At 46.9% G+C, this 27,343-nt stretch overlaps 1 protein-coding gene across 1 annotated transcript in view; it reads left to right on the forward strand.

Moving 5' to 3' along the window:
- The first annotated feature begins 1,192 nt into the window (after positions 1-1,192).
- Positions 1,193-27,343, forward strand: part of TBX2 (T-box transcription factor 2) — a 34,205-nt gene continuing 8,054 nt past the window's right edge. The window contains exons 1-6 of the mRNA XM_081844138.1: positions 1,193-3,136; positions 5,497-5,764; positions 14,953-15,099; positions 20,090-20,166; positions 21,099-21,268; positions 25,841-26,472. Coding sequence (XP_081700264.1) covers positions 2,772-3,136; positions 5,497-5,764; positions 14,953-15,099; positions 20,090-20,166; positions 21,099-21,268; positions 25,841-26,472 — 1,659 coding nt within the window. The 5' untranslated portion in view covers positions 1,193-2,771. The remainder of the gene's footprint in view (positions 3,137-5,496; positions 5,765-14,952; positions 15,100-20,089; positions 20,167-21,098; positions 21,269-25,840; positions 26,473-27,343) is intronic.

A 27,343-nucleotide genomic window follows, 5' to 3' on the forward strand; every position in this document is an offset into this window, starting at 1 on the left:
ATTTATGCCTTTTATTTTGCAATTGGTCTACTCTGTGTAGGACTAACGCGTTGCACTCCAAGGGGATTTGCACCCAAATCCAAGGGGATTTCAGCCTAAAGCAGAATTTCTTCGCCAGTTTCTTTCGCGACGAAGCTGTGACATTTACTAACACCTGAATTGCATTTTCTCGGAAGTAAACTGCTCCCAGAACAGTGCGATTCTACCGGAAGCTTTCCCCAAGAATGCCGCACTATAGATGCAGAATAGACGTGGAATAGGTTAGCATATTTGAGCTCCTTAATATGTTTATTGTAAGTTCATGGGGGCAGTGACCTGTCGGTCGCTTGTGCTATGCAGAAAAGCCACACCATGCTGTACTGGTTTCAGCAAATAATAAATACTAATTCGAATGTGGTGTTGTGCTGGTACACCCGCAGAAATAACCCGCAGGTAGGCCTCCGAACAAGAAAACAGAGTTCTCACGTGCAGAGGACTCGCCAGTCTTTAGACACGTGACACCCACCGGCTTTTGCTCGCAGGCCTTTTGGGCACCAGGGCCCAATAAGCTTACAACGGGTCTCCTCGGGAGTAACTCCAAAGTCCCGAGGCCTATGTGAAGGGATGAAATTTATAAAAACTGTCCCTGCGAATAAAGTGGTGTGGGGGGTAGAAAACACGTGTGGAAAGAGACACCTGTACTAGCGTTCAAAATATACACCGAGTGGGGGTGGGGTGCGCTCTGGGGAGAGGGACCCTTTCCAAGCACCTGTTCAAGGCCAAACACTCATCCCCACAACCCAAAAAAACCCGACTCCGAGCAAAGATGGCTCGTTGCCAGCGTCTCTTCTCCAGTCCTAGGGATGGTTCCTGCCGCTTCCTTTTCCACTAGGTGATAGAACCTCTCCGTGGGTGTATTCAAGGGCTTTCTGGAGAACAAGGGTAGTGCCCCCTATCCGGATCCTGGTCCGCAGGCCTCCGCCTTCTCTCTGATCTCCATCCCTCGCCCGGCCTGCGCCCTGGTCGCTCGCGCGCTGGCGCATTCCGTGGGGCTCCTTCTCTCCTGGCTGCCTGGCCAGACTCACTCCGGGTGCCTCTGCCAACAGTTCCTGCGCTGGGGGAACGTGCCCCCTCCCTCTCCCCCTCCCTCCCCATCAGCTAGGAGCCGGGCCTGGAGAGGGGAGGGCTCCCGAGGCCTTGCCTCTGTCATTGGTTAATATTTTATTCTGTTGACATGTTTTCTTTCGGGTGATGCCTCCGACACCTTTCACCCCCCTCCGTTCTTCTCTTCTTCTCTTTCTCCTCCCTCTTCTCTCTTTCTCTCCACCCGCCCATCACAAACCCCTTTCTATTCCCTCCTTCTCTCCACCCCCACCCCTTCCCAGCTCCCTCTCTCACCCCAGATCTTGGCCGGACCTGTCAAAACCACGCCTATGGACATCCACAATTGGTCTGAACCGCGTAAAATCCACAATCAAGGGGGGCTCGGCTCATTAAGGGTTGGCCCGAGAGGTGGAAACGCGCGGAGCGGAGCGAGGGGGGTGGGGAGGAAGGAAGGAAGAAGAAGAAGAGGGAGGGAGGGAGGGAGGGAGGGAGAGAGAGGAGGAAAGAGAGAGAGGAGGAGAGAGAAGAGGTGGAGGAATCCGAGCGAGGAAGGGCGCACGAGAGATCGTCCCAGCGCTTTCTGCTCCTTTATTTTTTAAAAGAGAGGGATCCAGAAGAGACGCGAGCCAGTCTGCCCCGGGGCTCGCTCTCCTTCGGAGCTATGAAGCGCCTGGCTCCCGGCTCGGATTCCGGCGTCGATCCAACTCCGGAGCCTCGCGATCCTTGAGCGACCGGAGAAGAGGGGGCGGGGGTTGGTTTCGCTTTGGGTCGGAAAGGCGAAGGAAGGAAAGAAGGAAGCTCCCCCGGCTGCTGCCCGCTCGCTCGCTCGCTCGCAAACGGCGAGGGGGGAAAGAGAGCGCGCGAGCGCCAGAGAAGAAAAGGGGGGCCGGCGGCAAGATCCCCCTCCCCTCCCCACCCCACGGCCGCCAGATCCAGCTTGACTTTCTCTCCCTCTCTCGGGGAGGGGGGTCAGGAGTTCTTGTAGGACTGGGAGGGAGGGGGACGCGCTTCTCCGCCGACCCCCCCTCCCCAAACCTTTGCGACTGCAAGAACATCTTGAGCTGTTCTTTAAATTTTTATTTTAAGGACTTGATTTTTTGTTTTGAAGGCGTCAAGACTCGCCCTTGTCGGCTGCACTTTTTTGGGGGGTCCCCCCTCCAATTTGATCCGGGAGAAGGGGCTCTGTTTCGCCCTCCCTCCTGCCTGCAAGAGGAAAAAAACATATAAGGACTTACCGGAGACGTCCAGAAGAACTCAAATCACCGGGACTGTTTGGTAGTGTGGTGTTTGTATGTGAGTCTGTGTGCGCCTGTTTGTGTGGGCTTTCCCCCCCCCAGCTCTGCTCGAGCTTCCCTCCCTTCTCCCCCAGTTTCTGGCCCCCTGCACAGGAACCCGAAGGCAGTTTTGCCAGAGTTGAGGTGGGTTGAAACCCACCAGCCCGGGGGCGCTTCTGAGAACCGCGAACAGAAAACGGGTTGAAATTCACTAGCTCTCCTGCCTGAGCTCGCAGGGGGGAGGTGTGCTTGTGTGTGTGTGTGTGTGTGTGTGTTGTGTGTGTGTGCACGGGGTGGGGGGGATTGAAATTGACAAGCAAAGCAGGCGCCTCTTCTTCTCCCCCCCGCCATCAACTCCCAACCCCTCCCTTGCTGGAGGGATCGGGCTTTCCTCCCGGATTTGTGGATGTACTGATGAGAGATCCAGCCTTCCCGGGGACTGCCATGGCTTACCACCCTTTCCACGCGCCCAGGCCGTCCGACTTCCCTATGTCAGCTTTCCTGGCGGCCGCTCAGCCCTCCTTCTTCCCGGCTTTGGCTCTGCCTCCGGCCGCCCTGACGAAACCTTTGCAGGATCCTAGCCTGGCCGGAGCCGCCGAGGCCAGTTTGCACGTCTCGGCGCTGGGACACCACCACCAAGCCGCCCATCTGAGGTCGCTCAAAAGCCTGGAGCCCGAGGAGGAGGTCGAGGACGACCCCAAAGTGACCCTGGAAGCCAAAGATCTCTGGGATCAGTTTCACAAACTAGGGACCGAGATGGTGATCACCAAATCTGGAAGGTGAGCAGTTGCGGGGGCCAACCACGTTGCAATTAGGAATAGCAAAAGTAATAATTGATAATGATAATAATTCATTTTTTTTCCATGATAGGATAATAATTCATGTTTTGCATGATAGCTTGATAGGGGCATTATTAAGCACTGATTTTTGCAGGGTGGGGGGAGGAATCAACCTTCTGCGTTGTTTCTCACGGTGCGCTCCCCCACCTATGACTTTAATTTAAATGTATCTGTCATCTCTCTTAAAACGCCTTCCTACCCCTAAACCCATTTCCAGCCAATGCCACATAAACTGGAAGTAAAGTTTTCCTGCAATCATGGGGTTTTATTCCCAAGCCAACGTGTTCAAGGTTGGGTTAGTGTGTTTAAATGCTGAGCAGATATATCTGATTTTTGGTAAAGGGTTCTTGCTGTGTGTGCGCGCGGGCGTTTGTGTGGAAGTCGTCTTTTCCACGCTGAAACTAGGTCTCTCCCCCCCCACCTCCCCAATTCATGGTTAATTATTTAAACCCTATAATTCCATATTATATTTGTTTACACGATTAAAAGTAAACTTGTTTCCGGATTAAATGTTTCTGGCTGATAGCCTCGAAACACCCGAGTTGTGTGATTTTAGCTAATATTGTTATTTTATTTTTAAAGTTCATATGTATGTATGTATTTTTTTAAAGCTGAATAATTACACTTTACATTAAAACATGCTAAAGGAGCCTAGGAGTACAGATTGCAACCGTAGGGCACGCTTTACATAGGAGTAAGCCCCAGTGAACACGGTTGACTTGACTACAAAGGGTAAAACAGGCATTAGGATCAGGCCAAAGAGGCATAACTGATGCCAGAAATACAAAACTGAGGGTCTTCCTTACGTTCAAAGCACGGTGCTGAATGAAGGAGGGATGATTTTTGGAGGTTTGGAAATGGATTTGAAACGCTCCCTTCCACCCAGATTCCTGAAAATTTGGGTACTGCGGTTTGGATCTGCTAAATTTATTTCCATTTTCCGTTTCATGTTGCCTGCAGGGAAGCCCTCCAGCCTCGCTGGGCCCCCTGCCCTCCCCACCCCAAATATAATGAGCGGACAAATTTCTCGAACTTCCAGGGAAGGGGTTTCCTGTTGTTTTATCTATTCTCTCCCCCCTCCCTTTGCCAGCAATGCCTTCGGTCTATTAAGAGAAGTTTGAGGTTTGCGTTTTGTCTCTTTTCAGGTTAGGTCAAGGGAAATTTGGAATGGTAAAACAAGGGGCGCCCGCTTGGGCTTCGACACGACCCCTCACCCCCATTCGACATGTAGAATTTGCACCACATTTTTTAAAAGAGAGAGAGAGAAAAGATATGCCGTGCAGGCGCACAACTAGGTCATTCGGCTTCCCTGCCCCTGACAATCCGGATTTCAACTTCCTTTTGAACCTGGATTTTTAATCCGGAACAAGGAATCGTTTTCTTATTAATCTGCTCCTAAAATAAAAAAAGTCTGTCCTATGCACGCTGTAAATCCCATTCACCCTTACCTTGAAGTAAATCCCAGCGAAATGGATAGGATTTAGAATTTCAGAGTAAACCTGTTTGCTAGAATGGGGTTTTCGAATGCAGGAGGAAAGACAGGGGGTTTTTTTGAAGGGGGGGGGAGCTTTCTTTCAAACCCTCGAAATGCACACCTTTTTATAAAAGCAGAATTTGGATTGGTGAATTATTTTCTGGGGGGTCTTTATTTGTTTTCATAGAACCCTGGCCCTGAAAAGGTGGCCTAATTTCAAAGGATGTGCCCCGGGCCTGCATTTTAAACTGCAACCTCGTAAGGACTTTCCTTGCACAAAACCGGCTTTACTCTGGAGTAAACGCGTTTAGGGCCTCCCCGCGTCTGAGAAAGAGTTTCAGTCCAGTTGGAGTGCATGTTTACTCGGAGACCATTCCCACGGTGCGCAACTGAACCTTTCCCCCTTGAACTGTGCTCTGGGATCGCAGGCGCCAAAGACCGCAGTCTCTGCAGCCTCTTTGGAAAGCCTGCTGAACAGAGGGGCACTTACTTCTGAGTAAACATGCGTGGAAATCGCCCGCCGAGGAAGCCCTTTACCTTAAAGTCCAGCTTGCCTTCAAAACAAAGCCTTAGATTGTCGCGCTTCTCTCTTTCGAAAAAGAAAGGGACGCAATTCAAAACAAAAACATAAGGCCATCTCTTGAAATAAAAACCAGCGTTTCACAGTGATCCATAATGTTTAATAACGGGCACGTGTGTTTTAAATAGATTGCAGTGTTTCCGAGTTGAATTCTTGACTTTGCGAAGAGGTGGGTGGAATGATCGTTTCCCTTAAAACCTTGTTTTTTCCTTTTTTCCTTTTTTAAATTTCCTGGTGTTTATTCAGGCGAATGTTCCCCCCTTTCAAAGTTCGCGTCAGCGGCTTGGACAAGAAAGCGAAGTACATTTTGTTAATGGATATCGTGGCGGCCGACGACTGTCGCTACAAGTTCCACAACTCGCGCTGGATGGTGGCCGGGAAAGCGGACCCGGAGATGCCCAAACGCATGTACATTCACCCGGACAGCCCCGCTACCGGGGAGCAGTGGATGGCCAAGCCCGTCGCCTTCCACAAACTCAAGCTCACCAACAACATCTCGGATAAGCACGGCTTCGTAAGTCCCTCTCGTGCCCCCTTTCCTTCTTTCTGTGGGGTAAAAAGCTGGGTGAGGTGGGGGCCAGGAGAGGAGCTGCTGTTTTTCTTTCATTTAATTTCCAAGGCTTTGAAACATCCGCCCAACCTGCCACCTCCTCTGTGCCTCGGGGATGCCCGGCTCCTGTCACACAATTGACACGTGTCTCTATCTTCAGATAATCTCTCCGCTGGGAACTGGAGTTTTTTTTTTGGGGGGGGGGAGTGGAGAGAGAGAAAGAGATGAGGGAGGCATACCGTACCCTTTTTTTAAAGAAAGAAAAGCTGCGATCTGGAGCGCAGGATTTATTAAAGAGTTCAAGTCCTGGTTGAAATGGTGGAGTAGGGGGCTTTACTCCTGAGTAAACCACTTCAAGAACTGGCGCTATGGGGCTGCTGTTGATCAGCACAGTTTATCTCTCCCCATTCCCGCAACAGGCAGATCTTTTCCTTACTCTTTGAGATTGGGATTTTCTGGGGCGCCAGGCGCTGTACATCTGTGGCTCTTTAGATCCGCATTAAAGTGAGTAGTCCTCAATCCGAAATGCCTGAGCTCTTGTTTACAACTCCCTTTTGCAAACCTCCTCGTTAAAGCTCTCCTTTTGGAGTCTGTATTTAGTCAACTTCGTAGAAATATTCCGTATATAACACGTATAATAGTGTGTGTTCCATATATAATTCGTACAATATCTCCTCTGTGTGTCTGTGTGTGTGTGTGTGTGTGTGTGCACGTTCTTGGTCCCCGTCTTAAGAATTTTCAACCTCTAACCTGAAAAACCGTACACTTTTAAATAAATTTATCCGATATAAATCTGCAGGGTGCTTCCCCCCACACCTGATGCTAATGAAGGGGGCTTCTATGACCCATAGCTAATAAATCATACCTCCTTATCAGGAGTTTAAAATTCGTAACAACCTACACCCCTGCCAGAGGTTGTCTCCTTCTGGGGTCAGGGGTGGGGTGGGATAATGGGCGGAAAATCCGCGCTGGAGAGCGTATCCTACACGCTTGTACACGGTTGACTTGGAAGTAAATTCTCATCGATTGCAATGCGGATTTAAATGCGCATCATAGCCTTGCGGATTTACAGCCGCATTGTGTATGCGAAGAGATATGTTAACTTGGGAAGGAAATCCCATTGATTTCCCCGCTCGCCTTCCCATCGGGACCTCCAGTCAACGTTGCAATCCTATCCAGATTTGCCAGGGAAGTAAGCTTAACTGAGATCAACCGGGCTTAATTTAGAGTAAACACAAGTAACGTCGGGAGGGGAGATGGGCGCTTGCTTGCTAACAGTGCGGTGGCAGGTCGGTTTACTGGGAAGGCATTCTGGTGCGTTCAGTGGAGCTTACTCCCAGGTAAGCCTGAAGAAAACAATGACCTGCATAAGCAACATTTCTTCCAGGGTGAGCGGTTAGTTAGTGCCTTCAGTTCAGCGAAGGCTGAGGCAATAATTCATGGAGGTCAATCCCATTGAATTCAACGGGGTTTACTTTTGAGAAGGCACGCATAGGATTATGCTGTGAGCTGCCATTAACATTTCTTATCATTTTTTCACCGCAGGGGCTGGTTTGCTTGTTATTTATTAAAACCTATAAAGTCCCCCCCCCTTTTTTTTGGCAAGACAGCTAAAGTGAATTAACAGGAAATATTTTTATCCTATAAAATAATCACCTTTATTTTTAAGGCAATTTAAACTCCGCTTCTTTTATTTGCCTTAAAATTGGCAGAAGGGGCTTGAAAAAAACCTTTTACTTAAAATGCTTGGGGGTGTGCGTGCGCCAGTGTGAATGGATTCCAGTAGATCTTTTCAAAACTGGAAAATAGGGTTTGATCCTGGATTACTCTAAAATGTACGCCAGTAATTATTTCCCCCCCGTTGAGCAGAATATAGTACTTTTCATCACTTCTCCATAATTTTGCAAAAAGTGCAAAGGAGATAATTGTAATTTATATATATCTATATGTTTTGTGTGTGTTTGAGTGTTATATATAAAATTAATATCCCTTAACTTTGGCGTGTGCGTGGAGGAAACAGAAAAGAAGAAATGCAGGGATTATTTCAATAAATCTTGAGGTCATTTGTTGGGTGATGAATGACCTTTCTTTAAAGTCAAATTAAAAGGTTACTTAGAAGGGTTTTTTGTGGCGTGGGGGAGGCATGTTTAGTTTTTACAGGTGTGTTCTTAGATGAACAGACTAGTTCGTTCTCCTTCAGGATCCGGAAAATAGGGGGATCAACAGGCTAGTTCGATTCCTTTCCCTATTGATTCGGAAGTAGCTGCCCTGGTCTTCAATGGAGCCTTAGGGAAGGAATTGAGGTACGTGGGGGCTGCGCTGCTCTCCCCCAATCACCACCCCCAGGAAAACAAACGCTATAATCGATAATGTACACGATGCTGCGTATACGTGCGGTGTGGGATCAAAAAACAATTCTGCTGCCTTAAAGAGAGAGAGAGAGAGAGTTTCCTCCGCCGGCGCCGCCCCCCAGTCTTCAATGGGCCCTAGTCTCTCTCTGCGTTGTACACACGCACTTTCAATGCCTTTCTAGGTTTGGCGAACTCAGCGCCTTCTTAAATATCCCTTGCTAAACACCAGGATGTCTTAAAAAGGCGAGCTTAACTTGCACTGATGTGGTTGTCCGCCCCCTATAATCTTGGCACAATTTTAGTACGCTGCCATAGTTCCTACAGGAACAATTCAGAGCCCACAGTCCAAATGAGCGTGGTGCTTTTATATATTTAATAATAGCTGTTGATAGATTTTGTGCCTTCTATTTATTTCGCAGTAGTCTTACCTGTAGGTCACGCCATTTCCGCAGCAGAATTTGCGGATCTAGTGTGTGTTGCGTGTGTGTGTGTTTCTCAATGATTTGCTGGCACACGCCTGTTAAATATAAACGCAACCACCCCACCATCGCGTATTGAAAAAGCGCGCTGCAGTTTTGTGCAGCATTGCGATCCAGCATTGCGGAATCCAATAAGTTGCGCTCTTTGCATTGAACAAAGGGGGCGGGAGGGGGGAGCGCGCTTAGCAGGCAGGAAAGTGAAAGTTTTTTGGGTTTTTTTAACAGTAACAAATCTAATGATTTGCAGAGGTGGTCAATTTCACCTTTAATTGTAGAAAAAAGACCTTGAGCCCAGCTCAGATAGAGAGAAGGCCCCGATCTAACAGAAGTGAAGCGTTTGTGTGTGTTTAAAGCCCAGGGGTTAACTTCACCAGCGAGAAAGTTTTAAGCCCATGTTTAAGACCTCTATTTTGCCGTGTCTCTCCCCGCGAAATTAATGGGGTGTGCAGACCGAGCCTAGGTGGGCTTACTCGGAAGGAAAGGCCGCTCGTTAAAATGGGCAACTGCGCCTAGTAGGACTGCAGGTTTTAAGGTGCTTCTGCGGGGCTGAATTGTGCCCAGATATTATTGGTACTTTGTTGGGGGGTGGGAGAAGGACGCGGAGGGGTCTTTCTTAAAACGCCTTAAGTAAAAAAAGGTCCATTGGTGGAAACTAAGAATGGGCAGAATTACCTTAAATAACTAAGCCCAGTCAAGGATCTTTGTTTTATTGTGGGGTCGGACACCCAGCTACTTTTTAAGAGGAAGGGGGAGGTTAGAAATTATTTAATTTCAAGCACAACTCAGCTTTTAACATTGAAACCTAAAGGTTCACGACGCCAGCTCTAAAATGTAAAGGAAAGACCACTTCCACTAGCATAATAATTCTTCTCTTAATAATAATGATGATGATGACGATTAAAAAATAAACGAACCGATGGATCCTGCATTCTGTTTTTGTTCGAACGCTAATCCAGTTTCCTCTTGTTGAATTCGCTTTCAAGTTGATAATGTCAAGGATCGCAGCCCAGTCCTGGGGGGGGGGCGGTTAATTTTAAGTGACTTCGACCCAAATAAGGGAGCTGTGCCCTCTCCAGCATCGTTACCTTGGGAAGCAACGCCGTGCATATTTACTCAGGAGTAAGACACAGTGAGACTTCCTAGGATTTTTTTTTTAAAGGGGTTTTTACTGCTATCCCTTCCCAGCACGTTCACACACCTTGCTTCCAACCCTTTGATTCTGGAGTGAATCCGATCCTACCGGCTTCGGTTGTGGCGGGGTTTACTTCCAAGTAAGGTTTGCAAGCCCACAAGGAGGTGGGACATACACCCCCCACTCCCAAATAACCACGGACATCAACTAGGATTTATGGCTAACGTGTTTAGGATGCTTAAAGGAGGGGGCAGATTTTCCCTTATTATAGCTTAGGATATAATACCATGTAAGCAGTTTATTTAGGGCGCAGTCCTGTGCACGCTTACCTGGGAGTAAACGCACTGAACGCACCGGGGCTGCTTGCCTAGGAGTCTGTGCACTGCTAAGATAGAAAGACTCCTCGAATTTAATGCAGCTACTATTTTTTCAGTATGTAACAGCTCCAGTTTAACAGTCCCCCCCCCCAAAAGCAGTGGGTTTTAGAGGTGCCTAACTCTGCTTAATGTAACTGTATGGATTATTAGTGTCCCCAGAATGAGTGGGTTTAAGGGGTGCCTAACTCTGTAAAGTCCTATAAGTCTTATGGATATAGCTGCTTGGATTCCTCAGGAATCCCAACTCTCCCGGGTCACTGGCTTCTGGATCAGGCCGTATATTTGACCCTCAGGTACCTCCAATTTGATCCCCGGATTTGTGCTGTTTGTAATTCAGACGCTCCACCAAATCCCCATCCCGTTTACTCAGAAACAAAAACGAAACAAAAAGCCCCCAATTCACTCAGCAGGATTGACTCCCGAGTTGGCTTGCGCTTTGCTGGGGTTATAAGTATGGTCTGGAGAACATTATAAGGCCAGGTAAATCAGTCCCAACGCCAGAACTCCAGACTGGAAGTGGAGGCCAGAGAATTAAAAAAAAAATATATCCCATTTGCAAGAGACGCCTCCGACGAGGAATGCTCAGATCAAGCGAATTAACTGGCGTCCCCATTTTAAGTGCTGTATCAGTCAAAATATTGGTGTGTATGAGAATATCTTCGTGTAAGAAAGCTGCATGCCATTATCATTCCTCCAAGGAATAGACGGGTTCGTTTAAGGTTTGTTCCGCACAGCATTTAATCCGAATTACCACCCTTCTGCATCCCGCGCTGGAGAACTGGCCGTTTTAAGGCGGCGGTTATGTATAACCTGACTTTTTTGGGGGGTGGGGAATAAGCCACGATGAATTCACCAGGGCTTACTTCCGAGTAAGGATACCCATGGAAGTGGCATCTATCTCCTCCGATCCTGAACATGTGTGCGTGTGATTAGGGGATTCCAGACGCAGCGTCGAAGACATCGGAAGTCTCCATTAATTTCAGGAGCAAACCGCAACTCTCTGCAGTTCCCTGCCTGCTGGGGAGTAAATCCCAGTGTAGGATCTCCAATGGCGCTTACTTCCAAGGAAGTGGGTCCAAGGCTACACAGTTTGTAGGCTGCTATCCTAACGCCTGCTTCCTGGGAGCAAGCCCCCAATGAATTCAATAGGACTTACTTCTGAGTAGTGGTGGTTAGAACCGCCCTGAGCGGTCTCCCACTCTCTCTTGGGGTCTTCTCGAGTTTCAAAAGGGTTTCTGCTGGACTCCTGGGCCCACTTACTTCCGAGGAAACATGCCCTAGGTGGGCTTGCACCCTTTGCGTGGAGCGTGTCCCTCGAATTAGGCTTGGTTGCTGCCTTCCTGACAAAGCGCTTTGGTCCCATTGACTGTAATAATTTATCCTACTACCTTGAGAGACATTTTGCTGCTGTTTGGATCGGGGCGTTGGGCATCTTGAGCCTCAGAGTGGCTGCGCGATTCTTTCCTCCGAATTAAGTCCCGCGGAAGTAAATTAAATGTGCCTTGGGCCCTTGGATGATAGAGATCGTTTGGAAGTAGGTCCATCCTAATAAACGATGTTTACTTCCAAGTAAAAGCACGTCCTAGCAGAGGCAGAAGCTACCCTCACGACATCGGGGTCTTCCTTCTGAGTAATCCTATTGGAAAGCCTGACATATCCAAAAGGGGAGCGCATTCCCTTCTCGGATAAATGGGGCATTTGAAACGTGCTTGGGAATTGGGATGAATCTATAATCCTTCTAAGAATTCCTATTTCCCCTTGTCGTTAAATATTTTAATATATGGACGCTGAGGAAGGAGCAATTGATATAAAGCGACCTGGTCAATGTAATTTGGACGGTAATTAGTTGAGACTGGCTGAATTTCTCTTAATGGTTTTTCCATATATTTATATACAATATATATATATCGTCTATTAGTTTTGAAGTCCACCCAAATATTCGACCATGAGGCTCTTCGCTATTTGGCAACCCATGTGGTTTATTCGGAAGCAAGCCCCAATGAGTAAAATGGAGCTTACTCCCAAGTACGAGTGTTGATAGTAGTATTTTTGTAGAAAAAGAAAAGAGAATAAAAAAATCTGCAAGGTTCTGCTGCCGCGCGCACACCACACATCTAAAGGCACAACGCCAAAGAAACTTGGGAGCTGTAGTTTGTTAAGGGTGCTGGGCTTGGTAGCTGTGTGTGCGGCGAACTACAGTTCCCAGGATCTTCTGGGAATAGGGGGTGTGCCTTATGGGGTGTAGACAGCAGGAGAGTGTAAATGTACCTGTTGAAAGCGTCAACGTACTTGCTTCTAAGCCCCCCCCCCCAATCCATGGGAGAAAAGGATCGTTAGAGTTCGATTCGTTTCCCTTTCACACACACAACCGTCTTCTGGGTTTCCCCCCCTTTGACCGGAATTCAAGTTATTCCCCATCCCGAACGTTCCATTGCAAAGAACCCGGACACAGGGTCTGATCCTGGGCACGTGTCCTGGGGAAGTTCATTACTCGGAAACCGAGGTACTTCCCGCCCCCCAGCTCAACGCGCTGGTTTGTGATTTCCAAGTGAAGCGACTCATTTCAGCTGCAACCCAGTCACGAAATCTGCCCGGATAATTCCAGATGAATTTGTTTATGAAAATTATAGAATTTCCTGTCGGATTTCCAAACTTGTTCCGAGTTTAAATGAATTGAAAAGGGGAGGATATTTATGGCAGTACCTTTGGCAATACGTTTGAGGTGTGTGGGGGGAGAGAGGTTAGTCACCTGTCACCGTTAAGTAGGTTCCTAACCAAAGGTTGTAGCCAACGTTAGTCATTCTCAGAGTAGACCCATTGGAATTAATGGACATTATAAGCTCCGGTAGCATTTAGCTGGATGCAATCCCGTGCTTCTAGGTGTCCAAAGAGCAAAATAGGATCTACTCCTTTGAAACTGCTGAAATAATTACACCCTTACATGGAAGTAAACTTCGTTTAAAACTAGAGAGGCAACCTACTCAGTTTACTCAGGAGTAAAGACAGCACCCTATGCTCACTGCCATGGGAGTTAGGCCACCGAATACAATGGAGCTGAAGTTGTCAAACGTATGTAGGAATACTCTTAAGTTATTTTATTTTGTTTAGTTTCCTGGGACTTACTTCTAAGTAAATATGTATACCACCCAGATGCTGGGGGTGCCAGGAAAAATGGACATGCTTGGCACTTGCTCTTTGAATACCTCCCCACTTCAGACACGATCCAGAGATAACAAAATATTTCTATGTCCCACCATTGAGTTTCATGGCGTCAGTATGACGTTTGTGCTTAAAATTCTCCCATTTAATTAAATGGGGTCTGAAAGGGTTTACTTCATTAGTTTACCTGCCCTTTATTATTATCTTATTATCGTTACCATTATTAGTGCTGAAAGAAAAATAGCTATTTTATTTTCCCCCCTTTGTTTTATTTGTGGGACTGCTGGACATTTCTGTGTGTGGACAAAACGCAAACCCAACTGACTCGCTTTGAATGTCCTGCTAAAATAACCTATATTTCCTTCCAATAATATTATCTATTTGTCAAGCGACTGAATTGGCCTTTTTTGGGGGGGGAAAACAAATTTGCCTTACAATTATGTGTGTGTGTTTCATCTGGTATCAAACTCTATTTAAAAACAGCTGTAGAATAGTGTTGCAAATAATTATGTCTCTTTTGCTGGACTTATAGCAAAACACACACACACATATACAAATTTAAACAGGTTTGAGACTCAGCACACTTTTATACCACAGTCATATAAATGTATACTCAGAAGTAAGCCCCATTGAGTTCAGAGGGGCATATTCCCAGGTAACTGTGAATAGGATTGCAGCCTTCGCTTTGGGTGTAAATGCTGCTGAAGCCTGGAATATTTATTTCCGCATCAAATGCACAGGAGTATATTTTACATTTATGAAGACCCATTACATTCAACACCTTTGCTCTTTTGTCTTGCATCAGGCCATGGCAACTTCCGAAAGTGTGCAGCGTACATAAACCCACAAAGTGTAAAATAGCATATACAAAACACACTTTGTCTTTTAAAACATGATCAGTTCTTTCTCCTGAACCTTAGGCACTTTTGTTTTAAAGTGAACCAGCAGTCAAAATCTTAAGCCTTTCTGTGAATTGATAGTGTTGTTGTTATACTTCCCCACCTCCTGCAAAAAAAAGGGAGAACAACAAAATTCCAGGATAAGATTATGGTAGAAAATCTAGGTAACCTAATTCACTGCTTTTTGTTTTACTGGGATTGCTTGCCTGAGCCTATGAGAGTTTATGTGGAAGGGAAGCCTTGCAGGAGTAAGCCTTGCAGGAGTAAGTGGGCTCAGAATGCAGGATTCATTTTCCAAGCTGGGGGTTCCAGAGTGAAGGCTTTGGCTAAGTGCTAGAGCATCTGCATTGCATGTAGAAGATCTCGGGTTCAACTATCGGCCTCCCCAGATAGGGATGGGAGAGTTTCCTGCCTGAAACCCTGGAGAGCTGCTGCCGGTCAGTGTGGACAATACTGAGCTAAATGGATCAAGGCTGCTTTTTTTGCTCCTTTGTTATAGGACTGCAGTCTGCCTGCGTCTCCATTGCCACCACCCTTTAGCTTGTCTCCAAATGTGACTTTCTGTATAAATATATGTATAAATATCAATTGGGAAGAGGAAAAGGGTGATATGGTGTGTGTGTTTTTTTAAAAAAATCACCTAATATATATATAAAAAAATAGAGTAAATTTGCCAAATATATTTGTTTTGTTTGTTGCCTGGATTTTAACCGCTTCTTCTCTCTCTCTCCCCCCTGCCTTTCTCTGAAATATAGACCATCCTTAATTCGATGCATAAATATCAACCGAGATTCCATATAGTTCGGGCCAATGACATTCTCAAGTTACCCTACAGCACTTTTCGAACTTATGTGTTTCCCGAAACGGACTTCATAGCAGTGACTGCTTATCAAAACGACAAGGTAAGAGACACAGATAGACTGCCATTGCATCTGGAGGTTTTATTTTGCTAGCATTCGGAATAGACTTGCCTTCCATTAATTTGTTCCCCCTCCCATTCTTTTAAAGTCAAAATAATTCACGACATGTTCCTATGCTGCCACCACCTTACGGACCCCATTCGGACCCTTACAATTTATGGCGATCCAGTTATTGCTTCATGATCTGAAGCTGGAGAGCAGGGATTAAATTTCCTCTTAGCCTTGTAGCTAGTGAGCAATCTCTATCAGCCTCAAAGTCTACCACACAGGGACAATAACATGTGTGGGGCAGAGAGGGAAAATCACATACTGTATGTCAGTCACATTTTCCTAGAGAAAAGACTGGGTTTAAAACTCCACTGATGCATTCAATTATTCAGCAGATGCACAAGCTTAAAAAAGAAGAAGACAGCTCTCTGCCCTCTAGGAGCTTACAGTTCAAATTCACATGAATTATAAAGATAACGCCCCCCTGCTTTCCATAAGTTAATTTATTTCTTCTTTATACCTCCCAACTCTACAATTCTATGATTCTGTGTTTGAAACATTGCACTAATTCACTAAGTGGCTAATAAGATTGTAGGATTACAGATTTCTTCTTTTTTTTGGGGGGGGAGTGGGGGCGGAGGGAATAACTGGTCCAAAACAAAGGAGGAAATGTTGCAACCCCCTACCTCTTCCGTACGTGCCTTGATAGATCCCATTTTTTAAGACAAAGAATTACATAGCCACACATTACTCTGATGGTGATATTCCACCTTTCTCACCACCCTTCCAAAAAGGAGGCCTCATTGCAACCTGTAGGACATACTCCTGAGTAAACACACATAGGATCTGATGTATGTGGGGTGGGGGTTGTATGTGGAGGGAGGGGGTGAGACTCTCTCTCTATGCAGTCTCTTCTTAAGCCACTTCAGTTCCTCAGTCAGCTTCTCAAACTGCAGTTCTAAAACCGAATCACAGAAACTAGATTTAGGAATGTCCCTTAAACTGAGTCAGAGCACTGGCTCATTTTTCTAAGTACCATCGCAACAGTTTCAGGTAGGGGACAAGTTCAGGCCTACCTGGACAGGCTTTCTGCATGAAAAGCAGATGCTCCATCACTGAGCTAGGGCCCTAGCAGGGAACAAGCAAACAGGCCCATTTCTGCTTAACTGGTTTTGGTGTCTTTATTCGGAATGGAGGCAAGGACACCAGTTTTTGTCCCGAGATAGAGCTTCTTCTTCTTCCCGCCTCTCCCTTCCCAGCTCAGCCCCTTGCTAGAGAGAGCCTGGGCCTGTTATTCCGCCTCAGGTCGCTCTCCTCAATGGGGGCCTGCTTTTGAGCAATCGTTAATCGATTATGAACTTTGCCATAAACTTTACGAGGCAAACAGGCCCACCAGGGTGCTCAGCGCTGGCTGTCAATTAATCCTGCAAGGCAGTGGGTGGGACCAGCTGTGTGTGTGTGTGTGTGTGAGAGAGAGAGAGAGAGAGAGAGAGAGAGAGAGAGAGAGAGAATGGGAGAGCTGGAGAAATAAAAAACGCCTAGCATTTGATGTTTAGAGGTATAGCAGATGTCAGGCTTGCGGGATCTACTTTGCGTTTTTATTACAACCCTGAGATCCACCGTCCAGAGCCGGGTTGAAAAAGGAAAGCGCTTTAAAGTTAAATAATTCCGAGCCAAGGACATTTGTTTTATGTACTAGAGCTAATGGTCCTCCCATACAATAATGTGTTCCTGGTTAACTCCTCAGGCAGCTCTCTCCCACCTAGGAACATGGGAGCTGCCTTATAGTGAATCAAACCACTGGACCCTGTAGCTCAGTGACTGGCAATGGCTTTCCAGGATTTAAAGCAGGAAGCCTCTCGTAGCCTTACCTGAAGATGCCATTGAGGAATGAACCTACCGCTGACCCACAGCCCTTTCCCTTCATTTTAGGAATATAATTTAGGCTGGGAGCGGGGGAGTTTGAAATCTTCATTGATCTGCTTCAAAACCACCCTGAGGTTTACATGTAGTTCCTCACCTACCTCACAACATTTACCTCACTGCAGGGATGATGTCTCTGCCAACGGTCTCTGCATGGAAAGAAAAACCCCACCACATAAACTTAAACAGGGGGAAGGGGTCAGGTTACATTAGCATGCAACTAAGGGTTAAACCATGCATAGGAAAACTAAGGCCTGGGGGCCAGATCTGGCCCAATCGCCTTCTAAATCCGACCCACAGACGGTCTAGGAATCAGCGTGTTTTTAGATGAGTAGAATGTGTCTTTTTATTTAAAATGCATCTCTGGGTTATTTGTGGGGTCTGCCTGGTGTTTTTACATGAGTAGAATGTGTGCTTTTATTTAAAATGCATCTCTGGGTTATTTGTGGGGCATAGGAATTCGTTCCTTTTCCCCACTTCAAAATATAGTCCGGCCCCCCACAAGGTCTGAGGGACAGTGGACCGGCCCCCTGCTGAAAAAGTTTGCTGACCCCTGGGTTAAACTCCCAAAGTTCCCTTTATGATGAGCAACCAAAATGGTGCGAAGCAGCGAGCAAGCTTTGGAGTCCACCAGAGCTCTTCATCAGAGGGATATTAAAGAAGGGGGGGGCACATGAGGGGCAAACTGATTGCTGTTAAAGCAAATGGGGGAGGGAGCACATTTGTTAGGCAAGAGCTTCACCTCATCCATAATTGCACAAACTTAATTTGCTGGTGTGCAAATGACTCCCACCCCAAAACTGCAAAAATAGCAAGGTAGGGCAGGGGCAAAGACTCACTGTCTGAAACCCTGGAGGGAGAGCTGCTGCCAGTCAGGGTAGACAAGACTGAAGAGATGTGGACTCAGTTGTTCTGCCTCAGTTTCCCATTCTGCAGATGCGGTGATTGTGCCCCTTACCTCAAAGTAAATTCCGATCGAAACGGGTAGGGCTTAATTTCAGGACAGAGGAAAGTTGCTGAATGATGTTCTTAGACCTTCCCTGAGTCCTAGAAAGGTGGATTTCTGGTTGGCGTTGCGGCTTGGAGTCCTGGCTGAGGCGCCTTCTCTATATATATAAATCTACGGAGCACTTTGGAAGGGGGCAGACTCACGCTGGAGAAAAGGGGAGAAACAGAGCAATGCAAATGGAACATCGGGCTGGAGCGCCTTTCCTCTGAGGAAAAATGAGGGGTGCATTGAGATAATTCCCAGACTCTAGATTCAAATATCATGTGCCCCCACAGGACGGGGAACCTGTGGCATTCCAGATGTTTGTGGGCTCCAGCTCCCATTACCCCCTGACCATTGGACATGCTGGCAGCAGGGCCTGATGGGAGCTGGGGTCCACCAGAATATGCAAATGATCCCCATTCCTGGCCTTGAGAACATTTTTTTTGTATTACTACTTCTGTGGCCTTTTCAGTGGTGGCTCCCTGCTTGTGAAATGCTCTCCCCGGGGAAGCTTGCCTGGTGCCCTCATTGCATATCTTTAGGTACCAGGAAAAAATATGTTCCTTTTTAACCAGGACTTTGGCTTTTAAATATCTACAGCCTTTGGCATGGGTGGGATGGTGTGTGGTGTGTGGTAGTTTTAATGTATGGATGTGTTTTTTTGCTAAAAAAAATTATAAGTCGCTTTGAGTTGCTATGGCAATTTTTAAAATTAAATTTAATAAATAATAACAATAAAAGTTAGAGGACAAATAAATAAATATATAATGCAAATAATGCAAATAATGGATAAATAAGATGGGCGTCTGATCCTGCCATTTTTGGGGGGATGTGTGTGTAGGGACTTAAAAGTAATCAGCAGGCTAATATCTAAAAATGTAAACAATAATCTCCTGTGAAACGGTGGAAAGAGTGAGAGATGTCTGTGTGTGTATCGGGAGGGGAAAATACAAGAAAATTGCGCATCCATTTTTAAAATGCGGTATCTGCGGGACATATTACCAAGCCATGAATAATTGAGGGGTCTCCTGTAGCCAGTCGCCAGAGCCCATAAAAAAAAATACTCCTGGCGTGCGCTCCTTTCCCCGAGACCAGATAAGAATAGCGTTTAAACAGCCTGGCCGTGTTTTCGTCGCCACCTTCCCTCTTGGGGGCCGTGAGAAACTGGGGCCGGGGAGCCGAGCAGCTTCCTATCATTAAACCCCGATGAATAATTCAGGCAAAACCTCAACATCGTTTTTAATAAAGCCTGCGGTGTGTTTTAAACCGGAGGGGATTCGGAGCTGATCTATAAAAGTGAGCGGATGAGATGCTTTCTGGGTTGAATTGGAAAGGGGGAGTGTGTGTGCATGTGGTTTTGTTTTTGGGGTTTTTTTTTGGGGGGGGGTTGCAGACGCAACTAAAAACTGATTATCCAAAATCAGGGAGGGGGACTCTGTGTTCCTCCAGATGCTGGACTACAACTCCCATCATCCACTGGCTATGGATGATGGGAGTTGTAGTCCAAAGACAGCTTGACCTCCCCCCCCCCCGATTTTCCTATCCATGGCTACTCTGGAGTAGCGTGACTTTCAGACCCTCCAAGTATCCCTGTTTACTTCTGCGGGAGCTTGGCTAGCATTGCGCTATGAAGCTGCCACGGCATGCAAGCGGTTACTTGGAAGTAAACCCCACCGAATTTTACGGGGCTGGCTTTTTAGTAAAGGAACAAGATGGGAGTTCTGGCACAAAGGATATGGTGATGTTTTCCATTTCCCCTCCCCTCTCTCCCTCATCCCGATTTATTCCAAGTGCTTTTAAATTGCTAATATCTGGAGGAATCGTCAGAGTGCTTTTGGTTATTGTTTTTAAAATCCGACTTCCAAATTTTCTTCCCTTAAACGGAGGGGGAGGGATATAACGTGTACCGTATTAAGAATAGGTGTCCAGCACCTAGCAGGGGGGGGGGGGGAGAGCAGGGTGGCCAGGGAATTTCCAGGAGCTAAAGTGACACAGCTTTGTTTGGGGAGGGGAGAGTGTCCATTAGGTGCCATGCTTGAATTAAAAGAGGTTTGTCCTTTAATTTTTCAGATCACCCAACTGAAAATCGATAACAACCCCTTTGCAAAAGGATTTCGAGATACCGGGAATGGCAGGAGAGAAAAAAGGTATGTATGAATACTAATCAAGTCTGGGGATTTTAAAAAAAGCAGGACACCCACCCACCCCTTTTCTTTCCTCCTTGTCCTCCTCCTCCAACTCCCCTCTTAGGTGTTGACCTGCAGATGTTTTGGAACACCCTTAACTCCTGACCATTCATTGGTCATGCTGGCTGCAACTTCTGTAGGGCACCAAGTTTGCCTGCCTTTGAGTTGCCTTTCGAGGCTGCAGTCTGAAAAGCCCTTGCTGCAAAGGATCCCCACTAAGCACACTGGACTTACTTCCAAGCAAACATCTGTGGGATTGTGACCTGCACCTTAACCTACAAATATTTACATGATAGTTCAGTAGCAGTAGCATTTTATGTGTTGTTCCACCAGTGTGCCCATTTATCAATTACTGTTGCTACTACTGTTATTAAATAATAATTTATCAAAGCCACAATAGTAATCAGAATATTATTAATAACCATCCTAATAAAAACTGCACCATCAGTTTGCTCGTTATTACACTGATGGTCCAGTTAACAGAAACAAGCATGAATAAACATAGGCGCATTGGTGGTGCAACAATGAATGTGTGTGTTTTTTAAATAATATATTGTTACGGTATTTTTATTAGTGCCATCAGCATTCCTGCCACTTCTCAGAGCCCAGGTCTCTGCCCCAAAAATGTAATAATCTAAAAACGTGACCCAGGGAAAGTAGAGTAGCAGGGCAGAAATATGTGGCTGTCTCAGTTCCACGGGTTTAGGTTTGGTTACAGGTATATATATATATATACAGTATCTGCAGTTACCAGTGAATAGCCAATGATCCCTTTCTCCGGCTGTTCCTCTCGAAACCGAAAAGGCAGAGACAGAGAAGGAGGCTCTGGGCACCTACCTCACTGACCATCTGTTTCAAACTTAAGACTAAAGCCTGCTTTTTGTCACTGAAAGGAAACAGCTCACTCTCCCCTCTTTGCGGATGTACGAAGATCAGTGCAAGGCAGACCGGGATGGGGGCGAATCGGATGCGTCTTCGTGTGAACCGGCCCCTGTCCGGGAGTCGCTCCACTCCCCCTTGGGCACAACTCCCAGTCCCCTGAGGCTCCACCGGAACAGCAGAGGTAAAAAGCTTCTGAATACCTTCCTAATAAAAAATAAAAAATCTTGAGTGAGAACCATAGTTTGCTCAGGGTGCTAGGAGCTGTTGCTCTGCTAGGGGGAAACTACGGTTCCCAGGATTGTTCTTTTTGGGGGGAGAAGCAATGTGCTTTAAATGTGTGGTGTGGTCCTGTTGAACTTCGTGGGGGCTCTTTTTCCCTTCTGAAACTACAAAAGACTTTGTTGTTGCTTTCTGCAGGCTGATCACAGGCATGATTTACTCAGAAGTAAATTCTGCTGGCTTCAATGGGACTTCCCCCAAATGATCCCACATAAAGAGCTCCTGGCCTTTCAAAGTGCTATATTTTTCTCCAGGCTGGATGCAATGGGAAGTTTACTTCTGAGTAAACAGGTGGAGGACTGGAAGGCAGGCCCTTGTGTCCATGGGGTTGTATCTATTGATTAACAACAAAATCAAGAACTCTGAGCGAGTTCAAAGCGCTTAACACATCTTTTCACAACAGGCTTGTGAGACTGCCAGTGTGAATATCATTCCCACATTGCTGAGTGGGGTTAGGGCAGCTATTTTACCTTCTTGTACTTGGCGATCCGAAAGATCGAATGATTTTTCTTTTAATCAGCAACAGAACTGGGGCTTCAGATCGCACTGAGCGATGCCTCGTTTTAACCAGCACGTGCGTGGGTGTGCGTTAATTCAGCACCAAGCCGTGTCAAGGCCTTGAAAATCTTGGGTGGTACTACCTGTCCAGCGTCAGCCATGCTCAGAGGAGACCCATTGAAATGAATGGACAGGATTCATTTTTAGCTGGATAAAAACCAGTGGCTCTGGTTTACTACACCTCAGGAAAGTGTGCTTAGAATTGCAGTGGAATAGGCACCCTTGAAACCTATGTAGGATTTGGTGAGATTCCTGCATTACAACGGGTTGGACTAGATGACCCTCGAGGTCCCTTCCAGCCCTACAATTCTATGATAATTTAGGAACACAGGAAGGTGCATATTGAAATCTAATTGGAATAATCTATCAACATTTTATACCTAGGAATATACTTCCCTGGGGGTAAACCTCATTTGAACAGAGTATGGCATTGTCCTCCCCCTTCCCAACCAATCTAATCTAAGATATAAATCCTAAAGTGAGGAGTTTCTTATCAAGATTGCTGAGCTTAATTTAAGAACCAGAGTGGTTTTATTTTTATTTTTGGATTTTATTTCTATCGAAAGAGTCTGCTTCGATGGGCTTCTCATCAACTCAACTCTCTTTCCTCACTCCCAGCCAATAAAAATATTAGCTTAGAAAGAAAATTGGAGAGCTTTCAAAGGGGAGAGGAAGAAAAGAAGAAAAACATCATTACATTTTTTGTGATTTAGCTTGCAATCCCCCCCCCCCCCCCGTTTTACAACCTGTAAATCAAATTTGCAAAATAGAACCCACTGGATTTAAAAGGCAAGAGACTCAACAACGCAATCCTTTACCTGTCTACTCAGAAGTAACTCCCGCAGAGTTAAATGGGGCATGCGTTTAGGGAAGTAAATTTAGGATTTCGCTGCCTCAGACTTCAAGATTCAGATAAATCTTTTTTGTTACGGATTTGCAGCTTGATCACAACGACGAATAAGAAGTCTTTTCCTTTGTTGCCTGCATAATATGCATGCATATTTTTAGAAGTATTTTTCATGGATATCACGGCACTTTCCAAGTAAACATCATTTAGGTTCAGGATTAGCCCCATTGAATCTGGTGGGTCGGTGTATTTCCAATTCCATAAACAGATACAGGATGTTTTTATATATTTTCCCTCTTCAGTTCATCTTACCCGCTTGCTCTCCACTCCCAGCAACAGATACGATCCTTCTGACATCTTATTTTTCTTCCAATTACCCATTTCAACAAGGGCAATTTCCCCCATCAAAACAGATCGAATTTCTCTTCCAGTTGGGGGAAGGAAAGAGGGCGAGAGGAAGGCGCCCCTTCACTGTTTGTGCAAAATTATGGATTTTAAATAAAGTGGAGTAAGAAACCTTTCCCCCCCTCCTTTTTTTACGTTGCACGATAAGTGGATCTCTCCAGGTGTTAACATGATTGAAACGGCCAGTTTTATTATGCCTACGCAATGGAGAACGAGCGGTATATATACACAGTATATATAATTTCTCCCCATCGCTTTGCTGGCGAGAATGGTCAGTCGCTGGGGCGAATGACCCTGTTCTCTATCGCCCCCTGGCAGCGACTCTAAGCACACTTCATTTTCTTCTTCACCTGTATATATTTCTCCACTCCTTTGAGGGTTGGTTTTTGTGATATTTTTTTTGCAGTCTCCTGCAGCGACCTCAAATTGGAAGGTCAATCAGCTGCGCTGCTAGTTGATCATTTATTACAGAGCAGAAGAGTGTTCGTTGCGTCAGTCCACAGACCATAGCAGAATGATGGCTATCTAAAAAGAATCGAATAAACAAATAGGAATCCCCATCTCAATATGGCTTTCCCTTCCTGTCATGTGTTGTGAGGTTTCTGTCTCTTACAGTCCATTCTGTTTTAAACTGACTTGGGCTGTCATCCTATGCTCCAAGGAGGGGGAACCTCTGGGTCAAATGCAGCCCTGTCTCACTCACGTTGTGCAGTTGGACCAAAGAGGGGGTCTGGGGGCTATATTTGACACGCAGGGTGGAAGTTCCCCAACCCCTGACTTATTCCATTGTAAGTGGTTTCTTAAGGGACACGGGTGGCGCTGTGGGTTAAACCACAGAGCCTAGGACTTGCCGATCAGAAGGTCGGCGGTTCGAATCCCCGCGATGGGGTGAGCTCCCGTTGCTCGGTCCCAGTTCCTGGCAACCTAGCAGTTTGAAAGCACATCAAAGTGGAAGTAGATAAATAGGTACCGCTCCGGTGGGAAGGTAAACGGCGTTTCCGTGCACTGCTCTGGTTCGCCAGAAGCGGCTTCGTCATGCTGGCCACATGACCCGGAAGCTGTACGCCGGCTCCCTCAGCCAGTAAAGCGAGATGAGCGCCACAACCCCAGAGTCGGTCACAACTGGACCTAATGGTCAGGGGTCCCTTTACCTTTACCTTAAGTGGTTTCCTACTTCTCTGAATACAACAACAACAACATCCCCTTGCTAGAGATTTGGTTAATGTGCACTTCTGTTTGACAACGCATAGACAAAGAGAACTTCGAGATGACCCCGTTTATGGAGTATCCATCTTGATTTGTTTGCAGGGAAATGAGACAATGCCTGCTATTTAATGAGGGTTCATTCTGATTTGTTCACAGGGAGGTTAGATAGAACATTGCATTTGTCACACACTTTCCAGTGCATTCCCCTGCTCATCACTTTCCTTCTTGCAAAAGAAAAAGGCTGATCTGTTGGGGGAGGAGGTTTACTGTGTAAGACCCTCCAAGTGCGCAATCCAAATTTGACATTAGAAAGTTGGGGACTTTTTTAGTTTGGAGAAAAGTCGAGCAAGAGGTGACATGATAGTAGTTTATAAAATTATATATGACATGGGGAAAGTGGATAGAGAAAGGTTTCTCTCTCTCTCTCTCAAAACTTGAAATCATGGAAATCCAATTTAGCTGAATGTTGGAAGATTCCGAACAGATAAAGAAAGTCCTTCATGCAGCGCAGAGTTAAACTACAGAACTACAGAACAGGAGGCAGTCATGGCCACCAACTAGGATGGCTTTAAAAGAGGATTATACGGGTTCCTAGAGGTTGAGGCTCTCTTTGGCTACTAGCCCTGATGACTATGTGTTCTGCCTCCACTGTCAGAAGCAGGAATGCTTCTGAATAATATCAGCTGCTGGAAACTGCAGCGGGGGAGAGCATGAATGTACACAGGTCATGCTTGAAGATGGGGCTACCTTTGAAGGTGACCCAGAAACTACAATTAATCCAGAATACGGCAGCTAGACTGGTGACTGGGGGCAGCCACCGAGACCACATAACACGGGTCCTGAGAGATCTGCATTGGCTCCCAGTGTTGGTGCTGACCTTTAAAGCCCTAAACGGCCTCGGTCCAGTATATCTGAAGGAGCATCTCCACCCCCATCGTTCTACCCGGACACTGAGGTCTAGCGCCAAAGGCCTTCTGGCGGTTCCCTTACTTCGAGAAGCCAAGTTACAGGGAACCAGGCAGAGGGCCTTCTCGGTGGTGGCGCCCGCCCTGTGGAACGCCCTCCCACCAGATGTCCTCTTTGTCTACCAGACAAACAACTATTACCAGACTTTTAGAAGACATCTGAAGGCAGCCCTGTTTAGGGAAGCTTTTAATGTTTAATGCATTACTGTATTTTAACATTCTGTTGGAAGCCACACAGAGTGTCTGGGGAAGCCCAGCCAGATGGGTGGTGTATAAATTTTTTTTTATTATTATTATTATTATTATTATTATTATTCCCGGAGGTGGCCACTATGAGAACAGGATTCTGGTCTAGCTGGGCCATTGGCCTGATCCTGCAGGCTGCTCTTAAGTTAGTATGTGATTGAATCTTGGAAGCAACCAATGGTGTAAAAAACAACAACCCAACAGCACAAGAGCCCTCTTTAATTTTATTTTCGCTCTCCTTTTGCAGAAGACAAGGGCAGCGACCAAGAGCTGGAGAAGCTCCCCGAAGGGAAGAGAACAAGCCCAGACCCTGGGAACTGCAGCCCCCATAGCAGCCCCCGTTTGCAAGGCGGCGAAGAGCGGAGTAAAGAGAGAGCCGGCAAAGCCAGCGATCTCTCCAAAGAGAGCGCTGCCGAAGGGGGCATTTTCAGCCCCCTGGGCTTGGAGAAAGACAAGGTGGAGGGGCGCAGGAAAGAGCCACCCCAGCCGTCCCAACAGCAGCAGCAGCAGGAAGGATCCAAGAAAGAGGCTCCGGATTGCGCCACCCTGGGGGGCAGCAAGGAGTCCTTTGCCCCGCTGATGGTACAGACAGACAGCCCTCCGCACCTGAGCGCCGGGCACCTGCAAAGCCTGGCGCTCTCGGGGCTCCACGGCCAGCAGTTCTTCAACCCCCTGAGCACCGGCCAGCCCTTCTTCATCCACCCGGGACAATTTGCCATGGCTCCCGGGGCCTTCTCTGCCATGGGCATGGGGCACTTGCTGGCGTCAGTGGCAGGCGGAGGGAGCCTGGAGAACGGAGGTCTTTCTGCCTCGCAAGGGGCAGCTGGCACAGCCACCCCCTTCCCTTTCCACCTCTCCCAGCACATGTTGGCTTCTCAGGTAAGGCGGCAAGGAGGTGTTTCGGGAGGGGGAAATGGCTAATGGTGCTGCGGTGTAACAACCTGGGCAGCCTGGTACCCAAGTAGATCAATGTACTTTGCCTATGGGAGGCCCCAGGTTCACTCCGCACTGTCAGCTGCTGTGGCGACCGGGTAGCAGGTGATGGGAAAGACTGGAGAGTCACTGCCAGTCAGAGAAGGCAGTGCTGGGCTGGATGGCCAAACAGCCACACCTGCTATAAGGAAGGCTCCTATGTTTCTGCAGTCTTTTCCTAGGGCAGCATGGCTAAGCGTGAAGGCCACAATCCTAGGCAAGCCCCTTTGAACTCAAGCAGCGGGTTTACTCCTGAGTAAACATGCACGAGGACAGGCTGCACCAAGGCTCAGTTTGTGAACCAGGGAAGTCTCTGCAGTTCAAATCTGGCCCTTTGCCAGCCCTCCTGACTTGGTATTCACTCCTGCATCTGCAAAATGGGTATAATGAATGACCATATGCAGTGGTTGTAAAGGCCTTTGGCAGGATGCTGGACCCAGATGGGCCTTTGGCCTGATCCAGCAGGGCTCTTCTTAAGGTGCATAGGAATGAATGAGCATATGTAGGCAAATGAGCTTTTTCTGTGTTATCCTTGGGGACTGTATACATAGTTTCTGTGCAGGATATGACAGCTTTTGAAAGTTTGGTCCAGGCAACCCGCATGCTGAGGCAGGAATCCCAAGGTGGTCTGTTCCATGAGCTTTTACTGAAGTCAGCTGTGGAAGCTGATCCTTTAGGGCAAAGGGGGAACTGCCACAGCAACCTCAACCTGCCTTTTGCCAGCTCCCACTTGCCTGCTTTCTTATTTACAACCAGACCAGGAGGTGGCCCTGCCTGA

Source organism: Podarcis erhardii (genome assembly GCF_964252035.2).
Source record: "Podarcis erhardii genome assembly, chromosome: 16".
Classification (NCBI taxonomy): Eukaryota; Metazoa; Chordata; class Lepidosauria; order Squamata; family Lacertidae; genus Podarcis; species Podarcis erhardii.